The sequence below is a fragment of the Fulmarus glacialis genome, unplaced genomic scaffold, assembly GCF_000690835.1.
Source record: "Fulmarus glacialis isolate BGI_N327 unplaced genomic scaffold, ASM69083v1 scaffold44219, whole genome shotgun sequence".
In the NCBI taxonomy this organism is placed as follows: Eukaryota; Metazoa; Chordata; class Aves; order Procellariiformes; family Procellariidae; genus Fulmarus; species Fulmarus glacialis.
In genome coordinates, this window is record NW_009236153.1 from 142834 (window position 1) to 160409 (window position 17576).

A 17576-nucleotide genomic window follows, 5' to 3' on the forward strand; every position below is an offset into this window, starting at 1 on the left:
GCAGGAGAGGTGGAGAAAGAAGAATAGTGTGAAAAAGCATGTATTCAAAACTGACAAACCTAATGCACAAGAATAATATAACAAAGCAGCTGGGAAGCCGGTCAGTGTTAGCCAAGCCATCTCAGTAGCACACTATTGTCATTAGCATCCCACTCCTCGGTGGTTTCGGTCACCACATTTTACAACCACTTATCCATCCTTCATGTAAAAACAGCATAAGCTACCTATTTTCTAATTTTAGGTATTTCTCAACATGAAGCCTTTGTTTAGTAAATATTACCAAGCAATAATGGCCTTACATCTATGGATTCTGTTCCTGCAAAACAAAATAAAATTTGCTCATCAGGCTTGTCAGCACCAGTCACCCTCCCTGCCAAGTCAGGGCTGGTCACAATACATGCAGTTGGGAAAGGCACTGCTGTGTCAGTTGGCTGGTATTCTTTTGTCTGACCTGATTTATTGTTGGCCCAAACATTTCTGAAGCTGTTTATTTCAACAAATGTTTGCCAGTACAAGTTTAAATACAGACTAACATACAGTTTTTCCCCTCCATGGCCATCACATATCCTACATTGCTGTTCAAACCCATACAGAAGATGCATGCGCCATTCTGCTTACCTAGAACATTAACACTTTCTAACAGTGGCAGATTCTCCCTCTATTACCCAATTTCCACCAGTCATAAGAGAAGGGGAACCACTAATACAACTATTGTTTTACTGTGGCTAAAAGTCTGTTTAGAACTGAAGTCGGTCACGCTGATGAAAAGGGAAGATAGAGTATCAAACTAGATAAACCAACTGAAAAGGAACACATCCGTGAAAAATTCCTGAAGCCAGATTACATATGAGACTTTCAAAGCAAATATTCTAGTTCACACCATGTAATAAGGTCCTGCTTTCCATAAGAAGCTTTTTACAAGTAGAAAGATGCGATTATTTACTTCACGCATTCAATAGTTTTCAAGAATGTTACACACAGTGAAAGATACTATCAGTGTGGAACAACCTGCCATGCATACTCTCTAGAGCCACAAGTTTATATACATAGACCAGTCTTTTGACTATGGGGGGCAATATCTATAAACTCATCTCACTTGTTGTGAAAATCTTACTATAAACAAGGTAATTTGTATTTTTGCACAAATAGTTTATCCGTTTACCCTCATGAATACATGCCTTGTCTTTGTTCAAAGTGTCTACCATGAACTAACTTGCTCACTTTACGGATGTTACCATTAGTTTAAGAAGATGAATAAATGCAACTGGATGAGAACACTTAAGTGCCAGTTGTGTACAAAGGTACCGGGACATAGCCAGCAGCAGACACTAACCATCACCCTCACTAGGTCTAGCCCCCATTTTGAGTACTCCCTTTGTAAATTGCTGCTCTCCTGGGATCAGCTGAGGAGTGTGTACTTCAGCTCCCCTTTTACTTCCACTGAAATACAGGAGCCTCAGTTGCTGGCTTTAAGAACTGCTTCGCACCTTCTGCATAAATCCCAATCTCCTTTAGGAGAAAAGGAGAAGCCAGACAGTCTTGCAGGGTGGTGGCAAGAACAAGCACACAAACTGGGAAGCAGTTTCCCCAATATCTGAATATCTGGATCCAGAACTTTTTATTGAAGTTTCACCTTATGGAATGCAAACAGTCAGCTCCTCATCGCTTTCAATCTTGGAAGGATTCAGAAGAAATAAGTTTGAGTAACCAACGTTTCAATCTGCAACACCAACATCTTGGCTAAAAGACTATCAACTCTTATTTACTAATAACCTCATTTTTGGCATTAAGGTAAATTACATCCTGTTACCATTATGTTACACAGAAGGATTACATGGTATCAGTAGTTACGCCACCTAGGTCAGGGGGAAAAAAAAGTCAGCATTGGAATGAAGCTGATCCAAAGTAAAACAAATTTAAACTAAAATCATGTTACTATCTTCATCAACATCCGTATTGTGTACTAGGAAACTGTCAGCACTCAGTTCTGAACCTGATCCAGACTATGAGACTTCCCAGTGAGCATCACAGAGTAGGCAAAACAATCATACAACAATGAACTGTGTGGAAATCACCTAATTCCTACATTGCAGTTTGGGCAACAGTCCCAGATTAACCCATCATTTTATTTTTGCCCTCCTCCCACTATCAGCCCCATTCTAACATGATTAACAGCCTGCCATATTTGTCTGGTTTGACAGAGGTCACTATCACACTCAAAACATAACAAGAACTAATCAAACACAAATGAAAGCATGTTTTACACTTCGGTTTGACCATAATAAAGTTGTCCCATGTGACTGTTGTCTAGTCTCAAGGAAGCTTTTGTAAGGCAATAAACATATGGGCTATACATGATTTTCATCGATTGTACAGGTACAAAATGACCAAAACTTTTTTTTTCTTTAATGGTGATGTAGATATTTTATTTGTTGGTGGCCACAGTTCAGGAGCGATGAGAAAACAGCAGTCTTAGCTATCATATTTCTTCCTCTATTTGGCTGTACAAACATGCTACAGATGTAATGCATGAAACATTTTAATTCACTGAAAATCAAAAACTCAAAGAATTTCTGGAAGAATTTATCGTTGCAAAATCTCTAAGTAGGCACTAGTGAAGTCATCTTTCAACCCTGTGTTGCAATGCAGAATTAGAAGCTACCTACCCATGCCCATGTCAAGAAACATTGTACCTGAAGCTTTCAAAATAGCAAGATAGCCAGTCCTAGCTTTTTTGTTAATCAGTATCATGGCAACCCTTGTTGTCATGGCATCATTAAAAGACACTACACCAAATTCATAGTCTTTGGCAACGTGCTCCAGAATCCACTGCAACTAATGTTTTAATCACATTATATTGCAGCAAAAGTGACAATTTATGGAAAATAAACAGTTAAGCAATTATTTCAATGAAAAAAATCTAAGGACACGTGAAGTTTGATTAGGGGTTTGGGTTACTATTTTTATGCCTTTCTTTTCCTCATTCCTACATTTGACATAAAAGCATTAAAGTTTGGGAGTCTTTTTTGGTTTGGTTTGGTTTTTTTTTAAGAAGAATAATATACAGATCCAATTCAGTGAGAATGGATGGAAATTTCCTGCAAATAGCTTGTTGAATACAGTATATTAAAAGTAGCAATGTTTGATTTCATTTATTATATGCAAATAATGTTTTTATAATACAAGAAAGGATTTAACATTTGCAAGTCAGTTGCCTATTTACTGCTAAACTACTAAATTTGATCTTAAAATCAGGTTGTACAAATTTAGGTTAAAATAAAAAAGCACCTGGTATTTATATTTTTTTGATATTTTAAGGGTGAAAGTTCTCTTTTGACTTTTTGAAATAAACAGGGTGAAAGTGCAGGCTTTTTTTTTTTGCAGAAAAATTGCTCTTGGATAAAACACAGAACTATCCCCCACTAGTCCAGCCTTCCAGGTAAGATTTCTAGCATGATGAGCTTTTGTTTTGTACCACAAATACCCAAACAGGGATTGGCCAAAATGTGTCAGTCTATCCATTTAGATCGACCATTAACCATGCTGACTAGCCTCTGATGTGACTTTAAGCTGTGGTGGTTTTTGTTTGTTTTTAAACTGGGCTAACATTCCTACCCCATTTTTATTATGGACCAACTCTGTACTTCTAAAAAGTCAAAGCTTATGTAAGAAGTCCTTCTTGCCTATGTAAATAGGGCAAACCAAGACTAGATTCATTTTCAGAAATGAAAGTTATAAAAATCAAGATGTCTTAAAAAACCTTTTCAAAAAGTCAAGAAAATAGATAGTGTACATGCAAAATACATCAGAATAATCAAAATCTTGTAATTCTGCCTACATTAAAAGCAGTTAAATATTTTCATTATGTTGGTTTGCCAACTGACATCAGCAGAACAGTTGTTACTTCACATTCATTTCACATTTAAATTCATAGATGAACTCCCCATTTGTGTATGTGGGGAAGCCTTTCGGAAAAAAACTACCACAATGCAGCTTTTCATTAATCTATTTCAATATGCTGTACGCTACATTCCTTCAACTTTTGTATTCTACTAGCCTTGAAATTCCAGTCAACTAACCTAGATGTGTTCAGCCATGCAGTTTAATCTTTAGAATACATTAATCTTTTATTAACCCAAAATTTAAAGACCAGAAACAAGTAGCGAAAATTGCTGGAGTTTCCTTATTTACCTGTTTCTGACAAATGAGAGTGAACACACTACATGGCCATTTTAGGCGCTGTTCATATCATTTCCTTGAGTCTTCCAGAAGTTTAAGAATAAAACTAGGTGAGGATAATGCTTCAGCACTTTCAGAACACATTTTAAGTTAGAATTGTAGGTTGCCAAGTGGACATAAGACTACATTCTTTATGATGACTACATTTGCAATAAGCCTGATCAGTCACATTTCACTAGAAAGTCATATCTATCAGGATTAGCAACTATACTTTAGTAGTATGCTACTTATTTCTTATTCAAGGGCATTTCACTAAAACTTAGTAAAGTAGTCCCTGGACTGAACAGCTGCCAATGGAAGACACTGTTAAAATAAAATGAGAAAACTTCTATGCTTTAAGCAACTATGTTCCTTACATATTAGTTCAAGTTCTGAAAACATATGAAGTAATACTCAACTCAACTTTCACACCACAAATTTCTGAAAAAAAGAACAAGTCAGAAAAGAAAAGACTATTCCCAGAGGGCTGATCTTATCATATCAAACTGGCACACAGAAGGCATAGTATGAAAGTTTTGTTTTATTCATTCAAAAGAAAATAAATTTAACCTTTGCTAACCCACAACAAGAGATTATCAAAAAAATACTTAACCTTTAACTCATTTTACTTTTAATCTAAAATACTATTTGTTCTACATGGCTGCTCCTTCCACTTTTTGCCTAAGTCACTGATTGAGCGAAGAAGCTATTTGATTGCTGCCAGCCCACCTAGTTTTCAAAAGACCACACAAAGCGATGATTATGAGATTATATGGTGTCAAACAAGAGGTGCATTACTTTGTGCATTTCTTTTAAAGGATCTTTTAAACACAGTTATGGACTGCAGTAGGATGTGATAGTATTCCCTTTCTGTTTTGTTGATTAAAAGAAAAAAGTAATCAAAATCAACTTAGATTTTAAGTGGGATTCAAATCACTAAAGCAGCAGCCAGTACCATTAGTTTTCTAGAAAACTGATGAACGTAAAGGATTAATTATTTGAAGTTCTAGCGTTGAAGTCCTGCACCAAGAGAGTAAAGCCTGACTATATAACTTGCACAGGTGACACGGAGTGATAAGCCATTTGAATGCTCAAGAGGAAATACTTTCAAAATCTTCCCACTTCCTAGACTCAGAAACAATCAATACCCTCTGCAATACAACCTTTTGGTATCAGATATTTCACACTAAAACATCTTTGACAATTTCGTATGAAGAAAAAACACTGCAACACTGTCACTATAGCAGTAACTGATGTCACACTGGCACTTGCATGCCCCAAAAGACAACAGTAACCCACTGCACAGCTCATTACGCATTTTTAATGGAGTAGTATTTCTTCACAAATACCTTGCAATAGGGAGGTGAAAAAGACAAACCACAGAATCTGTTTGCTTTATGGTTCTGGATTTACACAGCTGTTTCCCCCTAGTACCACTGAAGTTGTCATTCCAGCTAGTCAATCTAAATTAAAAAAACAACGAAAGGATGTGCAGGCCAGTAAAAGCTACAGAATGTGAAAATTGTAATAGAAACAGGCAGAACTTGGTCAACTACATATTTGAATAGTAGCCCCATGCATTTAATTTTTCATCCAATGGCATGCAGCATTTGATGTTGTATAACAAGCTTCTCTCGTTATTAAGAATCCGATTTATTTATATATGCTCCAGACCTATTGCTTTCTTTCCAAATCAAGTTCTCAGCCACCTTCTCTAAAATCTCATGTCTTGTCATCAGCAGAAGCCAGTTACAGCTAGAAAGAGTTCTCCATTCCTTGATGAATTTGCTTACTTGTTCTTAACACAGGGGCTTAAACATGAACACCAGAGAGCATTTCATTTGACCACTCTGCAGTCTTAATCCTACTGTTAGCGTCCCCTTCCTTACCACTGGCTTAAGCTATTTATCATGGTCACTTTCTCAAGGCCCTTCACAAACTGTCTTCACTCAACTATCACAATTAATGTATGTTACTAAGCTTTCAGATAAACAATTTGCACCTTATCAAATGAAGCACAAAACATACCGGACTATCCCTCCAAAAAGCTGCCTCCTTCAACTGCTCTTCTGCTGGCAGTGGTTAACTGACTTGTGCACTGAGACCACAGCCCATTTTGTTGACCAGTACTGTTGTGTTTCTCTGCACCTCCACTTCAGTGATTCCAGTAAGCATTTTTTTCCACTTGTTGTCAGCGTTGAAAAACTTCTGGACAGATTTTTTTAGTTTCGTAGTTGTGGTAGCATCTAGAACGAAGTACCTTATATACCCTATATACAGTAAGTGAGTGAAAAAAAAAATTCCCAGAAAAAAAAAAAACAAAAAATGCAAAATAACTTAAGCATCCTACTAAAGAATCCATTCGTATCACTGTCAACACTAAAACAGCAATAGGAATTTGGGAACATTGAGCAGTCTTTAAGCTAATGCTTCAGGAATTCTCTGTCGATAACTATTTCAGCAACATCTGATCTTACAAATAGAGCTAAGAATATACTGTAATCCAAAAGTAGAACATCAACTGAGATGTGAACTGATTTGTTCACAATACAGAGCCCTAAACCGATCACACCTGCACGAACTGGAAAAAATTCAATACAATGCTCAGTGAAAAGCACCCTTTGGAAATCCTGTGCTACAAAACTGAAATTTGTCCCAAAATCCTGAAGATGTCAAAACCTCGTGTCGAAAAGGCATGGGGCAAGAGAGAGGACACACTTGTGCTTTAACTCCACCGTACAAATACACTTCCTGCAAATTATTGATCTGTAACTCTGCAATTCATTTTAATCAAAGACAACATTATTTTCTCAGCCAAAACTTCCTCACTAGGCCTTCCACATCTTGCAGATTCCTAAAACTAGAAAAGGATTAAGACATTACCAGAGTTAGAAGAAACACTTTATTCTTTCCAAAATAAGAGCCTCTCTTTCAAATGCATAGCAACATACATACTACCACAGTCGTTATATGTCTCATAGATAAGTAGTACTAACAGAACTTTTAAAAATGTAATGAACTGCTGCAACACCCACCTGTGGGCCCTGAACCAAGTTAAACACAGCACAGAGAATCAACACATTTGAAAAAGGGAACATGCTATATTATTACAATAGCTCTTTGGAACGGCTAAGTTATCAGAATTTGAACCTTAAGCTTTCTTATTTCTCCCATACATTCTCCAATACCCATTTACATTAAAAAAAAATTTAAAAGTCTGTATGTTATTTCACATACAGACATGCAACAAGGTGAGAGACCAAAGTCCCAGCATTCATTCTCTGGTCATCATTCTAGACCAAATCAACCAGAGACATTTCAAATGCTGCTTCACAAGCAAAAGGACTATATAACTGAGTGCCCTAACCCCAGAAATAAGTCTTGTAAGTTCCTTTAAAAGCTTTTCACTACTCCTTGCATTAGATATATTTTCATTGCCATTTGAAATTTAAACAATAATGGGCTTTCACTGTCACTTCAGATTCAAGCAATAACTGGACTTGCTCAAATATCTGAAGCAGTTTGGTCATGACACAGAACACAACTCTGAAGAGGTAAGTTTGATAAACCAACCTTAGTCTTAAGTTGACAGAGTCTCCAAAATAAAGATAACCAAAACTGGCAAATAACAATAACTACATATTTTTAAAAATTAGCCCAAGAAAGTACCTTCAAAGAGTAAACAAGGAAAAAGTGGTAAAAAGGAAAAATCCTTTGTTCAGCTAAATCAGAGCCTCTGCAAAAAACCTCAAGTCCTGTGTTTTTCAATTACACTGTTCTGTAATGAATGTCATTAAGATGAAAGTTTAACCTAAACATAACTATTTTCTACAGTCTTACATGAGTCACCTCAATCTTCTATAAAAAAGGGCATTTCAGGGAGAAACAGGAATGACCCCCATAAAATCCCTACTTTCCTTAAAAAAGGGAAACAGCTACCTACAAAGATCAAGGTCCAGGCTCTGTATCAAATCTCCTACCCTGCCATGCAGTTCTAACTCCAATCCATTAATAAGACATTAGATCTAACATAACCAAACCACTGCAACTGGCAGATTAGATGAACGCTCGCTTGGAATTAAGAAACAAGTCAGCTTCAGTTCTGTGACCTAGCTACGTAAATAGGAAGAACAAACACTCCCAATGAAACTGGTGGAAAAGGAATGATTTAGTCTATGAAATCTTCATGAAGTCAAGATCATTAAGATGGCAGTCACAACTCATAACTCTATGCTGTTAGGCATACAAAAATTACTTGTATTGATGTTCTTGTTTTATGTTGCAACTTTGATAAATAGATGCAATGAGAGAAATGAGAAAATGGAATATTTTTGTAAATACACTACAATACATTTTGCCAAGAGTAGGAAGCTAATTCAGAGCAAGGTTTTTTTTGTTTGTTTTTAAACACAAAAGCTCCTGCATGTACACAGGAATTGCTGTTAAGAACACAAGACTTCACACTGGATACAGATCAAATCTTATCTTTCCCGTGTTGGGACAGAGTTCTTTGAGAGATACAAGTTTTTGTGTTCAAGTGTTCTCCTGTTTCTTAAGCTGCAAACTACATTAGAAGAATTTTTGTTGTTGAAAGGCCTAACTTTACATTTACATTCAAAAAATAAAATCTGACTATTCATCTTCTTCCTCACTACTCACCTTTCATCTTGCTAATCTTGTCATTTCAGTTTCATCAGTCTAGTTGCTGTGATGGAAAGGGAAGGTAATTCTAATTAACAAACTAGCTAAGGCTCTTAAAGTGTTTTGAGATTCTTTCGTACATCAGAAAAGCAAAAAGGAGGAAGAATGGAGTTTTGCCTTGTATTACATTGTTTGCACTTCAAAAGCAACATAAAAATGGAAAATGCCTGTGCTCTCCCGTAAGTTCAGAGTTTTCCTAAAGAGAGATATGCTAATTATTTAAGTCAACAAAAATATCCGGACTGCACATAAGGGTCGATTTTACATTTTAAACACTCACAGGCCTTCAAGACACACACCCCCGTCCTGACTGCTGATCTTAGACACTATAGCAACAAGTGAACATTTGTTCTGGAGGAATGTGGAGTATGCAACTGGGGGAGGGGTAGTACTATCAGCCACAAACTTATCTGCTGGTCCACTAAGTTATTATTTAACTTCAATCTTCCCTGAAACTCAAGAAAAAGCATTTACTATCCAACGTTAACAACCTGCACAACAGGCAGCTTACACTTTGACTATGAAGAGCACAGCTTTGCCTGAACTGAACTTCAAGAGGAGGTTGGTTTTTTCCCCTCCGCTTGTTCAGAGTACTGGAAAGAGCAGAATTGTTCCATGACTGCAGATTAATTAAGCAGTGCTCTAATATTGCAAACCTGTAAAGCAAAAGAAAATGCCCAGCTCCTCTGGCTCTGGTCACAGCATCTGAAAGTCCAAGACTCCTTAACAGAAGCGTGCAAGATGGCAGACACGTTGAAAACAAGAAGCTTGGGCAAAACAGGTTGTGGAATGATCTGGAGTGAAATGGAAAGAAAGGTGGAAAGTTCTCTCTCCCAGCTTAAATGTAACATTCCTGGGGAAAAGCATGGTCCGTAGCTATGACTGTCTCCCATAAACTTTGACTGTAAACTACTCTTTGTTGGATTGTTGTGGGCATGCCTTAATTCAGGCTTCACTAGTTCTTTTATGGAGAGTTCTCTGGAGGACATCAAACTTCTGCTTTCTTTGCAGAACTTCTCAGATTTGAGGAATTTGGCACTGGACAGGAACAGGACTCACAGGCAGGGATCTCAGTGTTTTCTGCTCATGAGAGAGACCAGTAAGAAAGGACAGTGTGAAACTAAGGGAAGGATGACCAGGAAGCCTCTGGCTTGCTGTGGTCCTAGAGCTCAACTAACTGAAGCAGTTTACATGCCTGTATTTTTTTTTCCCCCCTCTCAGTTTTGCCACAAAAAGCATCAGAAGCTGTTAAAAAAAAAAATCACTACTATTAGCTTTGGGTTCTTAGCAATAATGTTACTTGTTAAAAAAATTTAACGAAGTCTTTACTTTATTCTTCTCCTTGTTCACATCCTTTACATCTCTTATCTTGAAAGACTATTTCACACTTGTCAGAGAACAGTTTCAACTTCAGATTGACAGAACTAGTATTTAGAAGTGACTACTACTTGGAGGTAAGGAATTTCCAGGTCAGAAAGACTGGAAGCACATAGGTCTTTGCATATGAGAAGCAGGTTTTAGGAAGGCAAGTTTAAAAGATGACTGTCAAATTCAAATATGGCAAAAGCTGATTAATTTGCCATTGCTGTTCACTTCCCGCCCTCCGCCTCCCCCCCCTTTCATATACCCCTGTCAAACTTCGCATTCAATAGCGGAGACGAAAGAGTTGGTACAGGGTTTAGCAGTGTATGCTGCAATGCCAGGGGGGAGTGCCACACCAAATCTGCCCAGACCCTCACAGTCTTGTTCCATTTTAACCTCTGGCCACTCGTTCCTTTGCCAGATGCCTTCTCCCTCTTTTGCTGGTACTCCGTACAACCTTACAGTCAGCTCATGGAACTGATCTGGCTGAAAACTAGTCCCTTTCTTCCTAGAATCTGCCCTCAGAACTGGCTTGCTATGCAGTCACCAGAGAACTATGGCCAGTGCCAGGAAGAAGTGGTGAGATCACAGCAGCTCACACTTAAATTTCTTCTCTAAGCTGCTGTGGAAATACCCTATTAGCATGGTTTAAAACCGAGCCCTAAACATAACAATCTTTATAATAAGAAAACAATAATTTTAGATGCATCTTGTAGATTTTCAACAGTTACAGAACTGTACCATCAATTCAGCTGTTGGTGGTGAAGAAAAACCTGTAATTTCTTAGGAGCACCCTCAGTAGTTACTCCTTCCAGTTACACCTGCCCTAGTCTGGTTTAGTCCTGGCTTCCCTGCTACCATGGCTCACAAGGTCACTTCTGCAAACTCTGCTATGGGAACAGTAACATCCCAAGCAGCAAATACAAATTGTCAGAATTCACCTCTTAACACCTTATTTGCTTCAGCAAGAGGATGAAAAATGTTATTACAGGCTAATACATTTAAAACATGCAGTTAGTTCTTTGCGGACCAAGTTTGAGTAGAGCTACAAAGTACAAAGAAGGCCATATATTAATAATAAGTTACAGAATTATTCTTCAGATATTACAAGTATATAACACTTTGGTAGATCCTGGAAGTGATTAACATTAAAATTCCACTTCAGACTATTTGTCAACATCCTCAAATGTTGTAATTTCTGTAATTCGATTTATTATCTACTAGACAGTTTGTTTTCCCCTTTTTTGTGCTACATGGAATAAAAGAAACAATGTGCTATGCTTTACATGAATTCCTCTGCCTTTTCCTGAGGATTCTTGAAGGTCACTTAATCAATTCAGAAGCAGATTGTTTACGCATTTGATAATCACTATGTTCTCACAGTCCCCGAAAGTTAGCTGCCCTAACAGCATTTTACTTTCCCTTCTCCCATAAAGGTTTTTTATTTAGGACACAAAATACTATCAAACAAAAACACCAGCATCATCTTCCACAAAAATTTTAAGCAATCAGTCCAACTTCCCTCAAAACAAAAAAAACCCCAAACATTCCTTCCAAAGACTGTTGCAAAAAAAGGTAAACACTGTATCAGATCCTTGTTTAGAGCAATTTGCCCACGTACCAAGCATTCATACTATGAGGTATCATTAGACAGGTAAATACATCAATTTAAGGTGTATCAAAGACAGCACCTTTCATTGAGAAACATCAAAATTGGAATAAAGAACAAACAGCAAAATTACACCTAGTATTATAAATTATCATAATTTCAATCTGTAATCTTCACTGCAATAGCTAATGAACTTCAGATTTCCCTAGCAAAACAGGACCAACTGACTTTCAAAAATACTGCCTCAGAAAAAGACATTAATGTTTTACACTATAAGAAAATAAAGAAATAAAAATCAAATGCTAAAAATACTACAGTGCCTTAATCGTACTAAAAATACTAAAAAAGCACACAATATCAAGTCTGGAAGGCCTGAAGAGAAATCATTCATCTTTGACCCTCAGGCACTATATTCAGGAGACAGCTTCTGGCTTTTAGTGTAGCATGCGATTAATACCAATCTCCGTGGTGCTAAAACAAGGTTTTGAAGTCACTAGAGATTATAAATTCCGTATTTTGAGGAAACTATTTAACTTGACACACCTTTAAAATTGTCCCACTGGGCTGAATATCTTATCCTTCAAAAATAAGGACCTGATAGGTTTCAAGTTAAGTAGCATTCCTGATTCTTTTGAAAGTATTGGTGCTACTATAAAGAGGATGCAGACATTCCTGACCAGGCCATCCAGTATTTTCACCTCTGCTTCAGCTTAAAAAAAAAAAAAAAAAAAATCAAACTCAAACAAACCAGACAGCAAAATCTGATCCTCAAAGAGAAATCTGTGATGAAAGGTAAGAGCTTTATCTTGCTATTCTGTTTTCCAAGATATCTGGAAAAAAGGGTATATTAACATTTCAGAATAAGCTACAATTTACATTAGTTGAAGATAGGATGAATTTGAGGAAAAAAGTTTTTGCTCATGCAGAATTACCCACATGAAGCACACAATATCACACTTTGAAGATTACTTCAAAGTTTGTGATAAAGCAAGCAATAATTCCAAAATATATTCTGAAATACAGTCAAGAAGATTATATATTAAAGTATAATTACTCCTGCACTTTTAAACCACATGCAAATTTTACCCTTACAGCTATTCATAATGAAACACAATATTTCCCACAGTCCCAAGGGCAGACCTTACAGTAGGAAGCATACATTACATTCCTTAAAAAAAAAAAAATAGCAGATGTCACAAAACTAGTCGCTAACTATCTTCAGACTAGGGAAACAGGAATGTTTCCCCTATCTCTGATGTGATACAAGTAAAAGCTACTATTTACTGTTTAAAAGTGAAACACTTAGTAAAATATCTTCTAATTAGGAACTCAGACCGTGTCCTAAATTTTCTTTTGTGTGGTCCTTTTAAACCTGAGTAAATGAATCTCATTTGAGCAAAGACCACACAGTGGCACCATTTGCTTAAAGCAGCAGTGGAATTTATTATATGCAGTAACAGCACAGACTGTAGTGTCACCAGTCTCATATATAAATACCTATTCTTAAATAGATTCTCAACTTTGCACATCTATGCAATATGCAATACTATTTTTTAACACATAAATTCTCTAATAGAAGTTTGTAAGAGGTAGGTCCCACATGTTTTGTCCCCAAAAGTGGCTTACATACTTTCTGTACAATTTCTATGAGGTATACACATCCTTACGTTTTGAAAAGATTGGACAGTATATAGCAGTTACCCCGTATCTCCTATTCTCCAAAAGAACATACTATGCATGTAGAAGTCACCCAGCCTCAAAATTCAACAGCGCTTACTTGCAGATGCATTAAACCCATGCTTCGGGACAAGAATTAACCCCTTCAAGTTACAGGATTTACCTCAAGTATACCTCACACACTTCAAATTCTTAAGTATTTTCAATGCTGTGGTCAGGTTGTTAAGCCCTCAGCAGGTCTCCGTGGGAGGCAAACAGCTTCTCAGTTCCTAAAACATTCTCTGCCATGGAAAGTTACTTCTCTTCTTGAGTGCCACTACCTCTGAAGATCACAGACAGCTCCAGCCTTTAGATTGTTCTTCACTGTATGCCCTACCATTTCAAAGAGGCATGCAAGTTGAAGGCAATAATTAGGTTCTCACACTCTCAACTGATAGCTGAAAAGTTACTATTGGAACTCAAAACAAAGAAAATTCACCAGTTTTCAAGCCATTAATGTCTTAACAGTTTGTACTTATGATGTACATTAAAACTGAAAGAACTAAACCTGGGGTACATGAAGAATACAGAATGCCATCAATAAAACTGAAAATTCAAATGAACAGTCTTAAGAATAGCACAGATTGCAGGTAATGATCTGAGTCTTCCAGGTATTAATGCAACATATACTCAAGTTTGGCCTTCCAAGCAGGGATTTCTGAGGAAGTGTTTTCATTTTCTTCTTGTCAGAAAGAAGAGTGACTTATTTTGAGTCTCCTCAATATATTTCAATTATCTCTGACCTCATAAAATACGAATGCTACAAATGAAGATGACCTTTCAGTTCAAACACAAAGACATGATGACAATGTAACTATCCTTACTAATACCAGCCATAAGACACAATCTCACTCATCTGGAAATTTAACTGAAGACTGGACCAAGAGAATGATGCACTAACTGTTTGTGCAGTTCAACCACTACAGGTTCAGACTGTCATCAAGTAGAATTAAGTAAGTTTCTTGTGAAACAGCATTGAATTCATTGACCTAGGTCCAAAAAATGCCCAGACCTCTTCTTTAATGAAGACATTAGTAAAGTATCTTGATCCTATGCCTCAAGTTGGATCGCTAACAACAGATCGTTACATCCAGTGAGTACAATACCTAGATTCAAAAGGGAATTAAAAAAAAAAAGACAGCAAGAACTGAAGTGTATGGAACACATGGTATTTCACACAAGGGGCAACTGCAGCTCCCTCATGTCCGAACAGCTGACAAACTTTTCAACTCTACAGTTATATTCAGAGGGTTTTTTTGTTTGTGGGTTTAAGGTGGTGGGTTTTTTTCGGGAGGTGGGGGGGTGGAGTGTTTTGGTTTAAGTGACATATCATTAAGAAACAAGTTTCCTGCTTGGTGCCAGCATGGAGATTCCACGTTTTTTAGATTTCAGTTTATACAACAAACATTTTTGAGTGAGAATCTGAAAATAATCAAAGTAAATTACAATGCTGGGTTTACCTTTGTTGAAAAGTAATATCCAAAATTTATTCAGCATTATGAAAATGAGACTACCTTAAGAAATCAAATTATACTAGCACAAGTAATACAAAGAGAAATAGCCTTGAAATCTACAGAAAATGTTAGCTATATAACACTCTCCCCTTAAAAGAGATCTCAACTTATTCTTCATGTTATGTATTGACTTGCATTGGTACCATACAAAACACAAGTACAAGTCTATAATCCAACGGCACTTACGATCTAGTTTAGACACGAATACATGTTATAATCCAAAATAGCTTAGATTTTTCATCCAAGATAGTATCACTACATCAGGAGAATATTACGTGAACCATGGGTGAATAACTGCAAGGCTCTTCCAAGGCAGTTCAGGTAACACAAGCAGAGAATACAACCCTCAGTCAGTATGAAATTTAAGGCATGCACCCACTGGAATCAGCCTACCTACTGATGCAGATCCCAGCAGTGGAACGGCCAGCCCTGGCGAACAGGGAGCCGCGTGCTCAAGAGTGAAGTTGCCATGCATAGAAAGGAGTTTTTAGACAAATCTGCCGAAGTGGCAATACTGTGACTAGCAGTAGATGTAGAAGCTAACTGAGGGAACAGTGGTTAGAGGCTGAAAGACGCACAGTAGACTCTCGGAACACTTACCAGGCAAATACAAGAACTCACTGATGCAACCCTGTTGCACCGCTTACATTTGCCAGTCCTGAACTGCCTGAAAATGTATGCAGCATATACACATCAAAATAATTTCTTTTCTGTAGCTAGTAGTAGAATTTATTTTTAGTTCTTATTTCATAAACTTTAGAGCAAAGTTTTACTATTCAACAAGATCTACATCAAGTCAATAGATTAATGCTGTCCAAAAAGGAAGAAATTAATTTCCTATCCCTGCAATTGATTCCACCTTGGAATTCATGTAACTAATTTCAGGAGGTGAAAGCTGCAAGCATTATGAGCCAGAATTTTATGTGTAAGAAGTCTGTTCAATCACCTTACTAAGTATTTGTTAATTTTTGGACAGACAACTGTAAACATTTCCAAAGATAAAGAAGATGGAAAAATGCAATCCAAACTACGCAGCTTCCAGGAGGTTGTCTCCAGCCAGCAGTAAGCAAGCCCAATATTACAGAACTCACTATATTATGAGATTTTGGGGACAGAGGTCAAAAAGAACACTCCCAACTGTGGAAAAGAAACATCTTTCCTTTATAAATTAACAATCCTTTAAATGAACAACACTGTTTCACAAATTAATTTCACAATGTAGTATAAAACAAGAAGACAACTCCCGTCTTCCATGTTAGTTTTTTGGATCTTCCGAGTCCAAAGTTTTAAACTCAACGTTAATTAACAACTTCTGAGTAGCAACTGGAACACTTCAGTATTTTGATAATCCTTTCCTACAGGATGCCCATTACACAGTGTCAGTAGGCACCAGACACCCCACCTCACAAATAACTCCGCTCATCCTGTGTGCTCAGCAAAAACACTTGACATGCAGTGATCACTAGTCTCAAATTATTGCTCTGTTAATATTTGTTCACACCTTTTGGTAGAGCTATTTCAGCTGTGTGCAGACTCACTTGAAACACAGAGGTGACTGCAAATGCTCAGCACTCAGGACATCTTATAAAAAACTGCTCTGGATGTCATTTCAGCTATTAACATGATAACATTTCTGTAGAAGTTCGATAAAAGCTTTCCTGCTGACTAATACCATTTCCCTAAAGGAACAGGAACACACAATAATGCACACTCCTCATAAGCAAGAAAATTTGCAGCTTCCACCTGCTGGCAGAAGATGGTAAACACTTACCTTGTAGAGGAAGAAAGCGCGAAGAGTTACATTCTACCTTAAAACTCAAACTACTAGCATGTAAGACTTTCAAAAATCAAACCAAAACAGCCTAGAAAACTGAGACATCACCAAAATATTAACACAATTCTTTGGAATTACAAAAAACATTCAGGTGGTTAAAAACTAATCAGTTGATGGTCTCCCTAACTTTTAGCATCAGCCTAGACAGCCTGCTAAAAGCCTATTTTCCCTTGTTATGATTATGAAACAGATTGCACAGTGTTCTGATGAGGAAATACAGAACCCAAACAACCACCATTTCCCGTAATCATCATGCTGGGGGAGGGGGAGAAAGGGAGTATAAAGGGGGAAGGTAAAGGGCAAGGGGGAATAGCCATAGTAAATACTAGTTAAAAACATATGAATGGAGTTGTGAGAGTTTCAGAAAACCTAAGAATTAAGAATAAAGAACAACTGACACACCTTCTGAAAGAATGGTTTCCTTCAAATAGAGTAGCACATCTGCAAATTTTCTGACATCATTCACCAGTTGCATGATATATTCTGGATCCACAACAGGATTATCATAGCAGTCAGAGTTGGAGCTAATGCTGCTCAGAGAGCTGCTCTTGGTGCTGCGCCCCATTCCCCAATTTCCTGAATTAGAGATGGTGAAGAAGTTGGAGGTAGACAGTCGGGCTAA

At 37.2% G+C, this 17576-nt stretch overlaps 1 protein-coding gene across 1 annotated transcript in view; it reads right to left on the reverse strand.

The window, feature by feature from the left end:
- ARHGAP29 (Rho GTPase activating protein 29) overlaps positions 1-17570 on the reverse strand; it is a 50318-nt gene extending 32748 nt beyond the window's left edge. The window contains exon 1 of the mRNA XM_009586265.1: positions 17357-17570. Coding sequence (XP_009584560.1) covers positions 17357-17519 — 163 coding nt within the window. The 5' untranslated portion in view covers positions 17520-17570. The remainder of the gene's footprint in view (positions 1-17356) is intronic.
- Between the last annotated feature and the right edge of the window lie 6 nt (positions 17571-17576).